This window comes from Macadamia integrifolia, chromosome 10 (assembly GCF_013358625.1).
Source record: "Macadamia integrifolia cultivar HAES 741 chromosome 10, SCU_Mint_v3, whole genome shotgun sequence".
Taxonomy (NCBI): domain Eukaryota; kingdom Viridiplantae; phylum Streptophyta; class Magnoliopsida; order Proteales; family Proteaceae; genus Macadamia; species Macadamia integrifolia.
The window spans coordinates 17,962,206-17,975,383 of record NC_056566.1 but is presented as its reverse complement, the minus strand read 5'-3'; the positions used below and the strand labels follow the sequence as shown (position 1 = coordinate 17,975,383).

General features: G+C 36.9%; 2 protein-coding genes and 1 long non-coding RNA gene across 3 annotated transcripts; 2 read left to right on the top strand and 1 right to left on the bottom strand.

Moving 5' to 3' along the window:
- The first annotated feature begins 2,760 nt into the window (after positions 1-2,760).
- Positions 2,761-4,541, top strand: LOC122092022 (expansin-A11-like). Its single transcript, XM_042662308.1, has 3 exons — positions 2,761-3,068; positions 3,585-3,906; positions 4,001-4,541. The coding sequence occupies exons 1-3, from the start codon at positions 2,927-2,929 to the stop codon at positions 4,305-4,307; spliced, it is 771 nt and encodes a 256-aa protein (XP_042518242.1). The 5' UTR covers positions 2,761-2,926; the 3' UTR covers positions 4,308-4,541.
- A 1,809-nt stretch (positions 4,542-6,350) lies between these two features.
- LOC122090828 (trafficking protein particle complex subunit 2-like protein) lies at positions 6,351-11,984 on the bottom strand. Its single transcript, XM_042660547.1, has 5 exons — positions 11,807-11,984; positions 11,604-11,700; positions 8,923-9,001; positions 8,689-8,770; positions 6,351-6,760 (listed from the first exon to the last, which is right to left on the bottom strand). Exons 1-5 carry the CDS (start codon positions 11,837-11,839, stop codon positions 6,620-6,622), a joined length of 432 nt encoding a protein of 143 aa, XP_042516481.1. The 5' UTR covers positions 11,840-11,984; the 3' UTR covers positions 6,351-6,619.
- LOC122090829 lies at positions 9,809-10,421 on the top strand. Its single transcript, XR_006143744.1, has 2 exons — positions 9,809-9,956; positions 10,315-10,421. It is a non-coding gene; the product is annotated as an uncharacterized LOC122090829 (long non-coding RNA).
- Positions 11,985-13,178: the final 1,194 nt, after the last annotated feature.

The window sequence follows — 13,178 nt, the reverse complement described above, 5'->3', positions numbered from 1 at the left end:
CCAATTCTCTGATACTATCTAAACCGTGTCATACACATACTCATACACTTCAACAAGCACTGAACACTATTCACTATTTCTACCCTAAAAAAACATAGGTTACTAGTTTGATAAATTAAACAAAGAAAGATGGCTTCAGAATGTCAAGGTAAGTCCCTAGTTCTACCTCCTCATCTTTAGTTTGTCTAGTATGATGTATGTGGTTGATGTTGATCCCATTTAGCTGAAATTCTCTTGATTTATTGGTGTTAAATTTTCTTTCTTTACTTTCATCGATCATAATTCTCAAGATTTCTCATTTTCAGGTAAGAATTCATGGCTAAACTTGAAGGTGCCTACAGCGATGCGGCAGCGGCGAAAATCGAGAGGGAGAATCCAAACGTGGATGCGATTGTTTTGCTGGATGGAACACAGGTGATGACTACGGACTTCCGGTGCAATAGGGTATGGGTCTGTGTCTGGGTTGATGCAAATTGGTGGGTGGTTCGAATACCTCAAATTGGATGGGTAGAGAGATACATGCCTAATTGGGTTTTTACTATGTTTCATAATCTCACTTAAAAACGTACCATGGTATTGTAATTAACCTTGTTATCATATCATATAAGAGTACAAAGCACCAATTTGCAATTTCCGTATCATGAATTCATAGTTTGTTCATGGTTGGATGGAGTTTCGTATATTTTGTTTCACCCAAAATTCATAAGTTGGTTTTATCAAACTAGGACTGCGTTTGTATGCCTTTTTGGAATACATTTTAGGTCAATAATATATTCGCATTCCAACAAATTATATCAAATGTAGTCTTAATTTTAAAATGTCCACTGATGATTTAGATGCTTTTAAAGTATAATTGTATAGTTCTTTTTCTCTAACTCCGGTTTAGAATTGAGATCTTCAAGGGTGGGGGCGCCTAGAATCAATAAAATGTTGAGATTCAAAAGGTGAAAGGACAAATAATGGTCATAGTGATCATGGGTTCGAGTAAGGAAATAGCAACTCTATGAGGGAAGTGGGGTAAAGTTGTAGTCATGTGATCCTCTCAAATCTCGTAATGGCAGGAGCCTAGTGTATTGAGGACGATAAGATTGTTTCATTGTGACATAATGATTATGGGTAAGATTGTTTCATTATGACATAATGATTATGGGTTCGAGTTAGGAAACAAGTCGAGTAGAGTAAAGCTAACGCTGTAGTATGATCCTCCCAAACTTTGCAGTGGTGGGAGCCTCGTGTATTGGGTCTTCAGTTCATATATTGCAGATCATGGAAGGAAAACTAAGATTGTGTTTGGTATAATTTTTTTCTTTCTAGAATGTATTATTGATTTAGAATGTATTTAAGAATATATACTAAACACAACCTAAGTTTTTAAGTTTCATAAAGATAAAAAAAAAAATTAATAATTTCGAAACTTCAGCCCCATCTGAATCCAACGTGTGGCAGATCTAGCGTCCCAATCGGGTAATCGGTGGAAAAAAAAAAAAAACACTCTTAAACCCTCATAGAAAAAAGGTGTTTTATGAAAATTAAGGGCAAAATTGATTGATCTGGAGTCCGGATCAATACGGCTAATTTGAGATCGGATCGATATCATGTCCGATATCGGAGAACTAAATCCATACTAATCTCAATCATATTGGATGGATTTACCCTTGTTATTTCAAAAAAAAAAATTGATTTTTTTTTTTAATCTTTTCGTGAAAGGATCAATTACTCGTACGATTCTTGTTCTATAGGAATCCATCAATATAGGATCGGCTAAGAAACAATATCAGTCTCAGCCGAATCAATATGATCCAGCTGATTCCATCAATCTAATACCAATCCCTTGATCCGTTACTCAGTCAAAATCATGGTATTCTACGAATTCTTTAAGAGTCTGAGAATCCAAGTATTGATCATGAGCGGAAAACAAGAAATAGCTGAATTGATCCCTGTCAATTTTGATTAAGATCGGATTAAAATCAATTAGAATTAGTCTTAAAAACCCTAAAATCTGCCATTTGATTTGAAAACTCATCAATCCAAGGGTAATCTTTTTTTTTTTTTGATAGGTATCCAAGGGTAATCTTGATGTGAATATTCTGAGATGAATCGGCCAATTCTGGATCTGGTTCACTGATTTTAAAACCCTAATGTAAAAGGAAGTCTTGCTTCTTGATAGCTGAATCGGTCGCTGTTGATTTTGATTAAGATCGGATTTTTAAACCCTAATGTAAATTTAACTTTGAATGACTTAAACATACTACGTATATGTTAATCAGTTTATTTATACAGTTCATCAAAGCTTTAAACTTTAAAATCAAAATCGAACCGTGTAGTATATGGTTTCACGGTTTTGGTGTAAATAGTTCAATTCAGTTTTGATAAACAATTTCGGTTTCAAATCTAGATCCTTAGATAAACACAAATCTGGGTATACATGCAAAGAAAGAAAATTCCTTAAAAGGCAGTGTGAATCCTACACCAATGCATCGGCACGATGTCTTTTTGCCTTCACTTGTCTCTAAGAGCAGGGCCATGCTGCCTATCACGTTCGTAGAAATATCCATCTTTGGTTGAGGGTTTCATAACTAAACCTTACTGCCTTCCTCGTATTTAAACGGGCTCACCCTAAAGACGTGGATCACTGGAAGAAGAAAGGTCTACAACTCTACTAGTATTAGAGGAACCGTTACCTATTTTATTGTGAAACTACTTCATGCTCATGACCCGTTCATCTAAAGCTGTTAAAACTGCAAATAGATATGGAGTCTCAAACCCTAATCAATCCCCTACACTCTTCACTACTGTCTTTTCCTCCTCCTTCTACTTATACTTCAGATGAGTACTTAACTGCAAATAAAGTCTCAAACCCCATCCTAGTTTCTTCAGTACTAGTCTTCTCTTTCTTCCTTGCAATTGTCTTCTAAATTAGAGAACAATGGCAAGGATCATCATTCTTGTAATGTTCATGGCGCTTGGGTTCTTTCATCAACACAATCAAGTCAAGGCCTTTGAGCCTTCTGGATGGAGTAAAGGCCATGCCACCTTCTACGGCGGCAGCGACGCCTCCGGAACAATGGGTATATAACTATGCATCTATTGGCTTTTCATATTTCCAATTTGCACCGTAATATGGTTTTGTAATGGATTTGGGTATAAAACTCATTCTCAAAAGCTAGCTGTTAGAACAAGCACACCAGGTTGTCTCACCCTGGTTCTGCCAGAACCTCAACCTTGACTCTAATATCACTTGTTGAGACTTGGTTAGAATTCATCCCAGAAAGCGGGTGCTACCTCAACTTTGACTCTGATATCACTTGTTGAGACTTTGTTAGAATTCATCATCGAGAACAGGTGCTACTTATAAGTGCCATTAAAGAGAGGGTGCCTAAGTACTCAAGTCTCCACGTAAGACTACTCACATCAGGGCTATGTGAGACTTATTGCTACTTGGATAGAACTCGCCCTTAAAAGTTAACCATTAAAGAGAGGATGCCCAAAATACCTATAGGTCTCCACATAAGGCTACTCGCATCATATCTGATGTGGGTTTCTCTCTGTGGCACGCATTGAATCTCTTTGTTGTCTGATAACAGGTGGTGCTTGTGGTTATGGTGACTTGTACTCAACTGGTTATGGAACCAGCACTACAGCTTTAAGTGTTGCCTTGTTCAACAACGGTGCCTCTTGTGGGCAATGCTACAGGATCAGATGTGACTATGAATCAGACTCCAGGTGGTGCTTGAAGGGGAAATCCATAACAGTCACTGCTACAAATTTATGCCCAGCAAATAATGCTCTCCCGAACGACAATGGTGGCTGGTGCAATACTCCTTTGCAGCATTTCGACATGTCTCAGCCTGCTTGGGAGAAGATTGGCATCTACAAAGGAGGGATTGTACCTGTTCTCTTCCAAAGGTTGTTACTGGGTTTCTTCTATGCCTCTCTTTTTAGGTGTTACACCTTTCATATATGATCTATACTTACAGTGCTAAGTGGGTTTTTGGTGTAGGGTTCCATGCAAGAAACATGGTGGAGTAAGGTTCAAAATAGGTGGAGTTAACTACTTTGAACTTGTTTTGATACACAATGTGGGAGGGAGTGGAGCAATCAAGGCTGCATGGATCAAAGGTTCAAAAACTGATTGGATGCCAATGTCCATGAATTGGGGGGCTAATTGGCAATCTAACGCCTATCTTAATGGTCAGTCTCTCTCATTTAAGGTCACCACTGATGATGGAGAGACCCGTATCTTCCCTGACATAGCCCCATCAAATTGGACTTTTGGTCAAACCTTCTCTAGCACTGTACAATTCTAAGTTCAACTATAGCCTTGAGGTTCAATTTTGGCAAGGCCTGCTCGTTATGTGGGAAAGAAGGCAATTTCCTTTTAGCTTCGGTTTAGTTGCTTCTTAGTCTTGTTTTTTTGATTTGATTTGATTTGATTTTTTTTGCAATTTCCTCTTTAGCTAGCTTTGGTGTATTTGCTTCCTAGTCTAGTCTGGGTTGAAACAACCCATCAATGAAACCCTTTTGGATTCTTTTTTTTTTTTTTTTGGGTTCCTAGGTTGAAACCCCAGAATTGGAGAATGGTTATAAGGTTCTTGATTGACTCCATTTCACCTTATGTTATCTCAATATAATTGCAGCATCTTTAGTTTGTCCTGGCATCTTAAATTATATATATTTTTTCATTTGACATATTTGTGGTTATACATGATCAATAAGAATATTTTAATATGAGAAAGAATCCAACTATATAATGAAGGTGGAGTCCTCCATGCTTGAAGTACCAATGATCAAGATACCATCACTATTTTGGGAAAACAACATCCTACATTTTGAAATGAATGTTATTTTTCAACTTTTTGTATTGCAGTTGAGTAAAACGAAGGCAGCCTTTAGTTTTCCTATTTTTTTACTTTTAGGACAAAGTTTCCCTTGATCGCTCTGTGTGTTCATTGCACGACTGCAATCCAAGAGTTCCGAATTTAGTGCCAAACAGGGCAATGTGCAAAGTACTAGTAGGAAAAGAAACTCTGGTTCTTGCTTGATTTTATTCGAATCATGCTTGGCATCATGGTTGGTCCTATTTATGTAAGCAAACAGATTTTAAATCTTGGCCAAAGAGTTTCCAGTTTGAATGGAGGACGGTTTCAAGCTTTTTGTTTTTTTACTCAAATCAGTCAACTAATAAGATAGGTTCTCATTCTTTTGCAGCCTTAAATTTCAGAAGAAAAAAAAACTCATTTTTGGGTTTGAAGCCCTTTCTGATACATGTTTTGACCAAGAAACATGGAAGATAAGCTCCTTTTATGACCATGCGATCTTCTCCTATATTCCTAAATCTGCACACAAATTAACTAAGGATCAGCATGTTTGGGAAAACCCATGTCCATGTAAGACCCTACAAGGCTACAACCCACTTGAACTAAGAAAGAATGAGGCCCATGAAGACCATGAATGATGAAACCTTCAAGGAGTGGAAAATAATTGAACTCAGGACCTCTGCTATTTCAAGGAGTGGAAAATTATGGTGGTGGTAGTCTTCCCCCCCCCTCCTATTTCACACTTCTTTGTTCTTCTTCATTTTCAATGATTAGTGTTTGTCAAAAACCGGTTCATTCCCAGGAAAAAAATAAAATGAACCAACATTAACAAACATATTTATTTATTTATTTATTTGGTTCTCAGGAAGAAAGGAAAAAGCACAGAACAGAAGTGTTATAATGCAAGGCCCAAGTTTCTAACACCAAGCCATCTTTGCATCCAATTCTTTTTCTGTTCATGTCAACCTGAATAAAGTCTGACGGGTACCTAACTCCAGAAGAAAGGAACAGCATCAATGCAACTATATGACAGCAGAGAGGTAGCTTCAAACGTAGGAGCAACCATCAGTTAAAACCTGAGAAGCTATAAGCTTCTTTGATTTACCGATTAGCTGTGCTTGACACAGAAAGGGCTTTGATTATTAAAGAAGTGAATAGAGTTCCTCTGGAACTAACATCTGAAGTTCAAAGGCAGCCAATTGTCGTGCTTTACATGCATTTCAATGGGTTGAGAATCGAAGATTCTGAGCCTGGGTAAATCTTCCCAGCTAAGTTGTAATCTTTGAAAATTAATGATAGAAGTTGGGGCCAGATTCTCTACGGCTGCGGGTTTAAGGGTATCTAGACCTTCCAAGTGGCAAATTTTGGTGCAGTTGTAGAGATGTTTTCAGCCTTTGGTTATATCACCGTATATTCAGTCCAAAGAGCAAATGAGATGGCCACACCAAACGTCACAGGAATCTGATTAAAGGCCAAACTTTGAAATTGTAAATGGTATTAAAACAACCAAGCAGTGAACACGGCAAGACGATATAACACAACTCAGCAAGTAATTTTGAATCCATACAGCAAATGGAAAAGGAATGGTAGTACAATCTCTTTAAAAATTAAAATACAAAAATACAATGTAAGAAAGTAATTACACCTCACTTCAGCTTGACTTTCTAATGATCGATAAAGAGACGGAAAATTAACACAAGGAAAAAAGAAGAATCACTAGTTTTTTATATTGTCTGATCTTGACTGCCCCACAAATTAGAGAAAGAAAAAGAAAGGAAAACCTTACACACCCAAAGAAATCCTTAAGCAGACGTACTCAATCCAAAAGTCTTGACAATGTTACTGACTCTCTCAGCAAATGTTCTAGAGGTTATTTTCTTCCCTGGAACATGAAATGGATTTGAAACTGCATCCACATATGCCGAGTGGAACCTCCTAAAAAACTACAGAGTTCACCAGAGTAGAGACAAAAGTTAAGGGATCATGAAGCAGAATTAGTAAGGTACAATGATAAGCAATTGACCCTCATGTATTATCAAATCTTCATTACAAGCAGCAGACACTAAAAGCAACACTAGTGAAAGAGCACATGTGCAGGGAAGGACTTATCAATATCATATTGTATAGGGGCATTGCTTGCAAATGCTTAATTGCTAACATACTCTTCAGAGATAACTAATGAACAAATCACATGTGTATTGGTAAGTCTTTTATGGCGTTCAACAAAAGTAAAACCACTTTTGGCAAAGGTGGAAGATTCTAAGGCACCACTTTTCTATCTGGTAAATAATATGTTGAACACCATGTGATAAATAACCATTTGAACTAGCATATAGGCATCAAGAGAAGCAACAGTTACACTTTTATCACTTGCTCACAGCCACGAAAATCTCAGCCGTGTGTGGTTCACCATACACTTGGATCCACCAACTAGATGTTTCGAAAATGAAATGTATCTAGCTTAAAACTAGAAATTTTCCATACATCTTATAGGGCTGGATATCAAACTATAATGACCTAGGTAAGCCTGTGTAAACTGGCACTTAAAATCTCTCTATCAAAAAGTGATCGGACCCATGAGAAAAAGATGTAAAAATAGGTGGCCAGAGTCATGGTGATTCACATGAACATAAAGTCATCAACACTCTGCCCTTTCTCATCACTCCAACCACCATCCACCAAAATGCCAAATACTCAATATGATGTATCAAGCATATCAAGACAACTGAACAGCGACTTTTATTTTGACAGATTACCACATTACTAATATATGGACCAGAAAAAGAAATAAATTACCATGTAACTGATATATGTACCAGAAAAAAAAAAATCCATTAACTTCAGCACTGGATCATATTTAAAAGCCTTAGAAATTGTTTAAATGAAAAAAGTGGGAAAGTAGGGGCAGAAATCTGATCTTGTAACAATTCAAAGCTAACCCTAGTTGCCTACTATTAGAATTTCTTTTGCCTACTTCGGGAATGGGTCACCCACTGAATGCATATGCAAGGAAAAAAGTTCCCAGTGCAGTTCTAATGTACGAGGAAAAGGTATTCTATAGGGGGCTGTCAAAGCAACCTACTAAGAACCATATAGAATGAATGAGATCCCTGAGAAGATTCTCTAGAACTTTCACCACCAAAAGCAAGAAGACAAAAGGAAATAATCATGTTTGAAAAGTAAAATTACGATCAGCTCATACAAAAAAGATAATCCAACATATAACATTATGGTCATCTTTTTCTGGGGTGAAATATATCTGGTTGGAAGCTTATTTGGTCCTATTTGGTCAGCCAAAAAATGTGCCACGTGTCAAGTCAAATGGGACCCAATTTTTTGTGAACGGATAGACCCCGAGACCTCCTGCCCACATGTCAAGTTCAACCAATTGGAGTTGACCAAGTGGCAGAACAAGGCTTTGACAACCCAGGTCTATGTAAGGACTACAGGAGGGTGCATGCCTTATGCCTATACATGGACATACATGGGAGAGTATTAAAGTGGATTTGAGTCTGGAAATTGACTTATGGCCAATCCAAATGTTACCCTTTCTATCAAAAGGAGAAAATTACCACATCATCTGCCATGTGGCAGAATCACATGGGCCAACCAGATATGCTAAGCTTCCATGCAGGCAATTTTTTCCCCTAGGTTTTCTTTGTTTTCCTCCTTTCAGAAAATGAATGGACAATAATTTACTGGAAACACCTCCAAGTAGTGAGGGAACAATCTATGAAAAGAAAGCTCTAGGCAGTAGCTATTTCCAAGTTCAAATTGCACAAGAGCTACAAAATATTAAAGCATCATAACATAATGTAAAGGTATAATTCTCTACTGGAAAAAAAATTGAAGCATCAATTAGCTGACTTACGTTTCTAATATCTGCATCTTTGACATCTAGATCACTCGTGACCAAAATAAATTTCACCTTTGTGTTAGTCAAATATCCATATCTGCATAACATACGCGGTAATAAGATGAGAGCACCTAAGAAAGTCCATACCAAGCCTGAGAACCATAAATTCTTACAGCAGAAATAGTTGGTATCCATATCTAAACTGGCCACACTGAAATGGTCAAAGGAAAACTAAACTGATGAACTTACACTTTGTAATTCTCAGTTGGATAAAGAAGACCAAGAAATGTCTCATTCAATGTAGGCCCGGTTTTTTTGGGATTATTCACTGAAACATAGGACAAATAATAAATATTATTAGTGACAATAGCCTCTGCTCACAAATCACTTAGGTAGCATACATTCCAGCACAAAAGTATCAGATCAAAAGTGTAACGGGGTCGGACTTTCTCTTTGCTTCATCCCCCAAAAAAAAGGAAAAAGAGTATATGTAAAAGACTAAACAGAGTGTATGTATGTATCTAAATAGCCTCTGCTCAAAAATCATTTTGATCAAATCATACCACCACAAAATTATCAAACTAGGCAAAGTATAACATGTAACACTTTCTCTTTCCATATTCGTTAAAAAATGGAAAGAGAAAAGAAGGGGAAGTCAGGGGATTGTGAAAATGTTATGTAAGTGATGCAGTTTAGTTTCCTAAATAGGCTTGTTTTATTAGGAATAAGCTTAGGGTTGGGTTCCATACATGTTGGACCTTTGATCCCATGTGTTTTGAGTGTAATAGGCCACTTTTATGGGTCTAAAAGGGAGGGTCTAAGATTGAATACGGGATTACTAGTTAGTTTCCATTTTCATTAGTTTCCTTTTTAATTGGGCTTGATTTGAGTTATATTTGTTTCCTTAGGAGTCAAGTTATTAATTGAGTCAAGTCATTAGTAGTTAGTTTCATTTTTCAACTAGTTTCTAATTTCAGTTTTTAGTAACTATTGTATTAGGAGAATATTTAGTTTCCTTTTTGAGGAACCTTCTATTTTGTAATTCCCTCCCCCATTAACATTATAAATAAAGAAGAGGAGGCTCCTAAAAGCCTAGAATGATTTGATAAAAATAATGGTTGTTGCTATTGTCTTCTTCATGAAGAGTTGTCTTGTGTTTGATCAAGGCTGATGGAATTGGTGTTTGATCCAATTGACTCTTTGCGGTGTGAAGCCCAAGAGGTTCTTTTCAAGTGTTCTTTTTTCTTCTTCTTATTGTTACTATTCTTCTTCAGCCATCTCAAGTAAGTAATCTAAATTTTCTGCAGAAATTTCTGGGTTAAACTCTCTGTTTCCTATTCTGTCAACCTAGTCCTATTGGAGTATCTGGCCCACCCGATGGCTTTTGAGTTTCTGGTCGAGTGTTACCTATGTTGTAATTGGAAGACTCGATCCAATTTTTTAGAGTAAGTCTGACCCCCAGGGATTGTCCCTGATATATTAAATTTTCAAATCTGGTCGATCTCTGTTCTAACTCACTTCTGTCTAGAATTCTAGTTCGATTGTTCCAGCTGTTGATGTATTAAAATTGGTAGCTGTTGTTCATGGTTCAGCCTCTGTTATTGGACTACTAAGCCTCTGTTTTTCCTGGTCTCTATTCAGCTACAGAAATTCTGAAACACTGAGATCGATGGACTGCTGATTTATTATTGTTTTTTGCTGATTTATTATTGCTGGTATATTGGGTTCTTGGTTGTTCTTTGGTTTACAAGATCCTGTTGTTTGGGTCTAGTTTGGCTTGTCAAACCTAGTCCTACATCAGTAAGATAACCAGGGTTCAGCTCACGGATCACAATTGAGGTAAATGCTGTCAGTTGGACGAACTGGAAAGTTAAATGCTGGACCAACAAATGCAGTAGAAAAATTGGGGGGTTTTTTTTTTTGGGGGGGGGGGGTTTTTAAAGAAGATTAGACATAAGTATAATTTTTTTGGGGAAAGTTTGATTTAATGGATGACGGAATGCTGAAGAATTGAAATTTAGGAAAATTCTATGGTGAGATAGAATTTCAATGGTCAAAAGTAAAAGTTAGCAGAAAGATGTTAAGGTGCACTACTTATTTAGTAGGGTTTGAAATGTACATTGTTAAGATCTTGGCTTGGGATTTCGAAAATCTTAATGTAGATTAAGTTCTGTATGTGAAGACATCTTCATACTCACTGTCAGTCGGGCTTCACATCTACATTTAGAAAAATAATAACTCCCAGGATTTTGGCAGACTCTAAAACAGTACAGCAGCCAAACAACTTGAAAAAAGCGAACGATTTCACTCAATTGTTCTTATGATCAAATTATTGTGCCTCTCCCTTCGCCAGCGAGATTTCAGTACAATATCACAATAGTGAACAATTTGAATTTTTCTAGGAAGGTAACCATTCTCCCATTTTCTTTAACGAAAAGAATTTCAAAGTAATAAGTTAATTATATGTGAACATGTAGCGAGTATCTACCTCCTTGAAGATGATACTGGCTGTAACTTTACCCCTTTATAATGTAGATAGTGACCGAATCCGTACTAATTTCTCGGCTGTACTAAGAACTCTAAACAAAAATTATCCTCGCAGAAATAAGAGGCCTTGATTCCTGAGAGCATAGCACAAAATTTCACTTCCAAATCCTCTCTTTTAGAGCACCAACCTCTAACCCTAACAACTGAAGACGGAATTGAATTGAAATTGAAAGGAAAACCTAGGCGCCACATAACAATGGAAGATTGCAAACTAAGTTATTAATATTTAAATCCTTTATCTCCCTCACACGATTAAACCTTCAAACATTTAGAGCGCAACTCAGACATGAAGGTTACCACAATAATTCTTTCACAAAGCGGCGAAGGAAGAAAAATTTTAACTGGAAATCGAAATTTAAAGAGAAGAATAGAACATGTGATACCTCTCTCATCGATCACGTCCAAGGAGCAGTGCACGATATGATGAAGCTTAAGAGCGTCATCTGCCTCCGTGAAGCTCTGCAGATACAGTGGGTTGTTCTGCCCATCGGATTAAGCGTGGAAACGTCAGATTTCGAGGTTCGACACTACGACGATCGGAAATGAAAGTAAAGAAGACAAAGAAGGGGTGGGTAGAGATGCGCACCTGGTGGCCGACGACGGCGACGCAAACGATCATCTTCTCCGGCGTTATATTACGATGACTACCGTTGGCATCTGAGATCTGCTAACGGACGCTACTGGTCAGTACACAAAACCGAGCGGAGGAAATTTTATTCGCTGTGTAGTGAAGTACATAGTTTCTCATATTCAAGCAATATCTGCCTTTACGGGTGTGGGGTCCGTACACCATGGATGATGAGAGATGGGGCGGGGTGGTTAGTTAAGGGGAGAGAACCTTCCTAGATCATGTATCCATGTGATAATACTCAAATTGGTCGAATGAAAAATGTTATTGCCATGAGCATTAGAGCCATTTTCAAGAGGGGTCAAAAAATGCAATGGGATTGCAAGGAGCGCTGGATATATTTTTCCATCAAACAAAATTTGAAGAGTTTATTTAATTATTAATTAGCAATTTTTTATTTTGGGTGATTGTTTGTTCTAATGTGTTACAAGAATAAAGATTGTTTGTCCTAATGTTTGATTTTAAATTACTCACAACTATGGACATAACTCAATATGATATTCAAGTAATTGTCACATTTGTGCGTGTATCAAATTGGATCACTTTGAGAATTTTGTATCTATTATTGTCTGATGTTTAAGAAAAAAATATTTTGTGTGATAGTTCATTTTGATAGCTAGACCTGATAATTCCTTACCATTTTGTTAGGGTGAATTGGGGATAGTTCTTCTCGCTATATATCTGCGCATTCAATTCACAATGTTTGTCTACGAATGACAGAGAATTTCAAAAAAAAAAAATTCTACTTCCCCAAAAAGGTAAGTATCTTGATAGAGATATTTGATTATGATTGGATGAATTTCAAATTTGTTGATAGTTCTATAAAATATTTATTATCTACCAATATAAAGTTTAAAAGAATTTTATAGAAGTATTATGTCCAATGAATGGTTTTTTTTTTTTTTTTTTTTTTTTTTTTTTTTTATCCAAGGTGTCTGGACCAGCTCACACGCACCTCGACTAATCCTCAGGAAGACTAGCATAGTAACCCATCGCCACAGTCTCCACTTAAATCGCAGATCCACAGATAGGGAGTCGAACCTGAGACCGTGCGCCTATCCACACAATCTCCAATTCACCCTAACCAATTTTATAAGCTTCTTTGACTATGTTATTTTCGATGGATAGGATAGTGATAGTATTTCATTACATGACTATAGATTCGTTATACAATATTGTTAAATGAAGGGCCTAAAATGTATTTAATTCTTTCTCTTCGAGGTTTATTTATTATGTCAAACCTAAGATGCACTTACGGGTAAATAGTTTTATAGGAGCAGTATAGGAATGCTAGCGGGATACAAAGGTATTAGGAATGCTAGCGGGATAT

Excerpts from the sequence above, each read along its gene's own strand:
- LOC122092022 (XM_042662308.1), top strand. The coding sequence starts at position 2,927 with ATGGCAAGGATCATCATTCTTGTAATGTTCATGGCGCTTGGGTTCTTT. Across the intron at positions 3,069-3,584 it reads CGACGCCTCCGGAACAATGG|GTGGTGCTTGTGGTTATGGT; the intron begins GTATATAACTAT and ends GTCTGATAACAG. Across the intron at positions 3,907-4,000 it reads GTACCTGTTCTCTTCCAAAG|GGTTCCATGCAAGAAACATG; the intron begins GTTGTTACTGGG and ends TTTTTGGTGTAG.
- LOC122090828 (XM_042660547.1), bottom strand. The coding sequence starts at position 11,839 with ATGATCGTTTGCGTCGCCGTCGTCGGCCACCAG. Across the intron at positions 8,771-8,922 it reads CCAACTGAGAATTACAAAGT|ATATGGATATTTGACTAACA; the intron begins GTAAGTTCATCA and ends TATGTTATGCAG. Across the intron at positions 6,761-8,688 it reads AAGATGCAGATATTAGAAAC|TTTTTTAGGAGGTTCCACTC; the intron begins GTAAGTCAGCTA and ends TGAACTCTGTAG.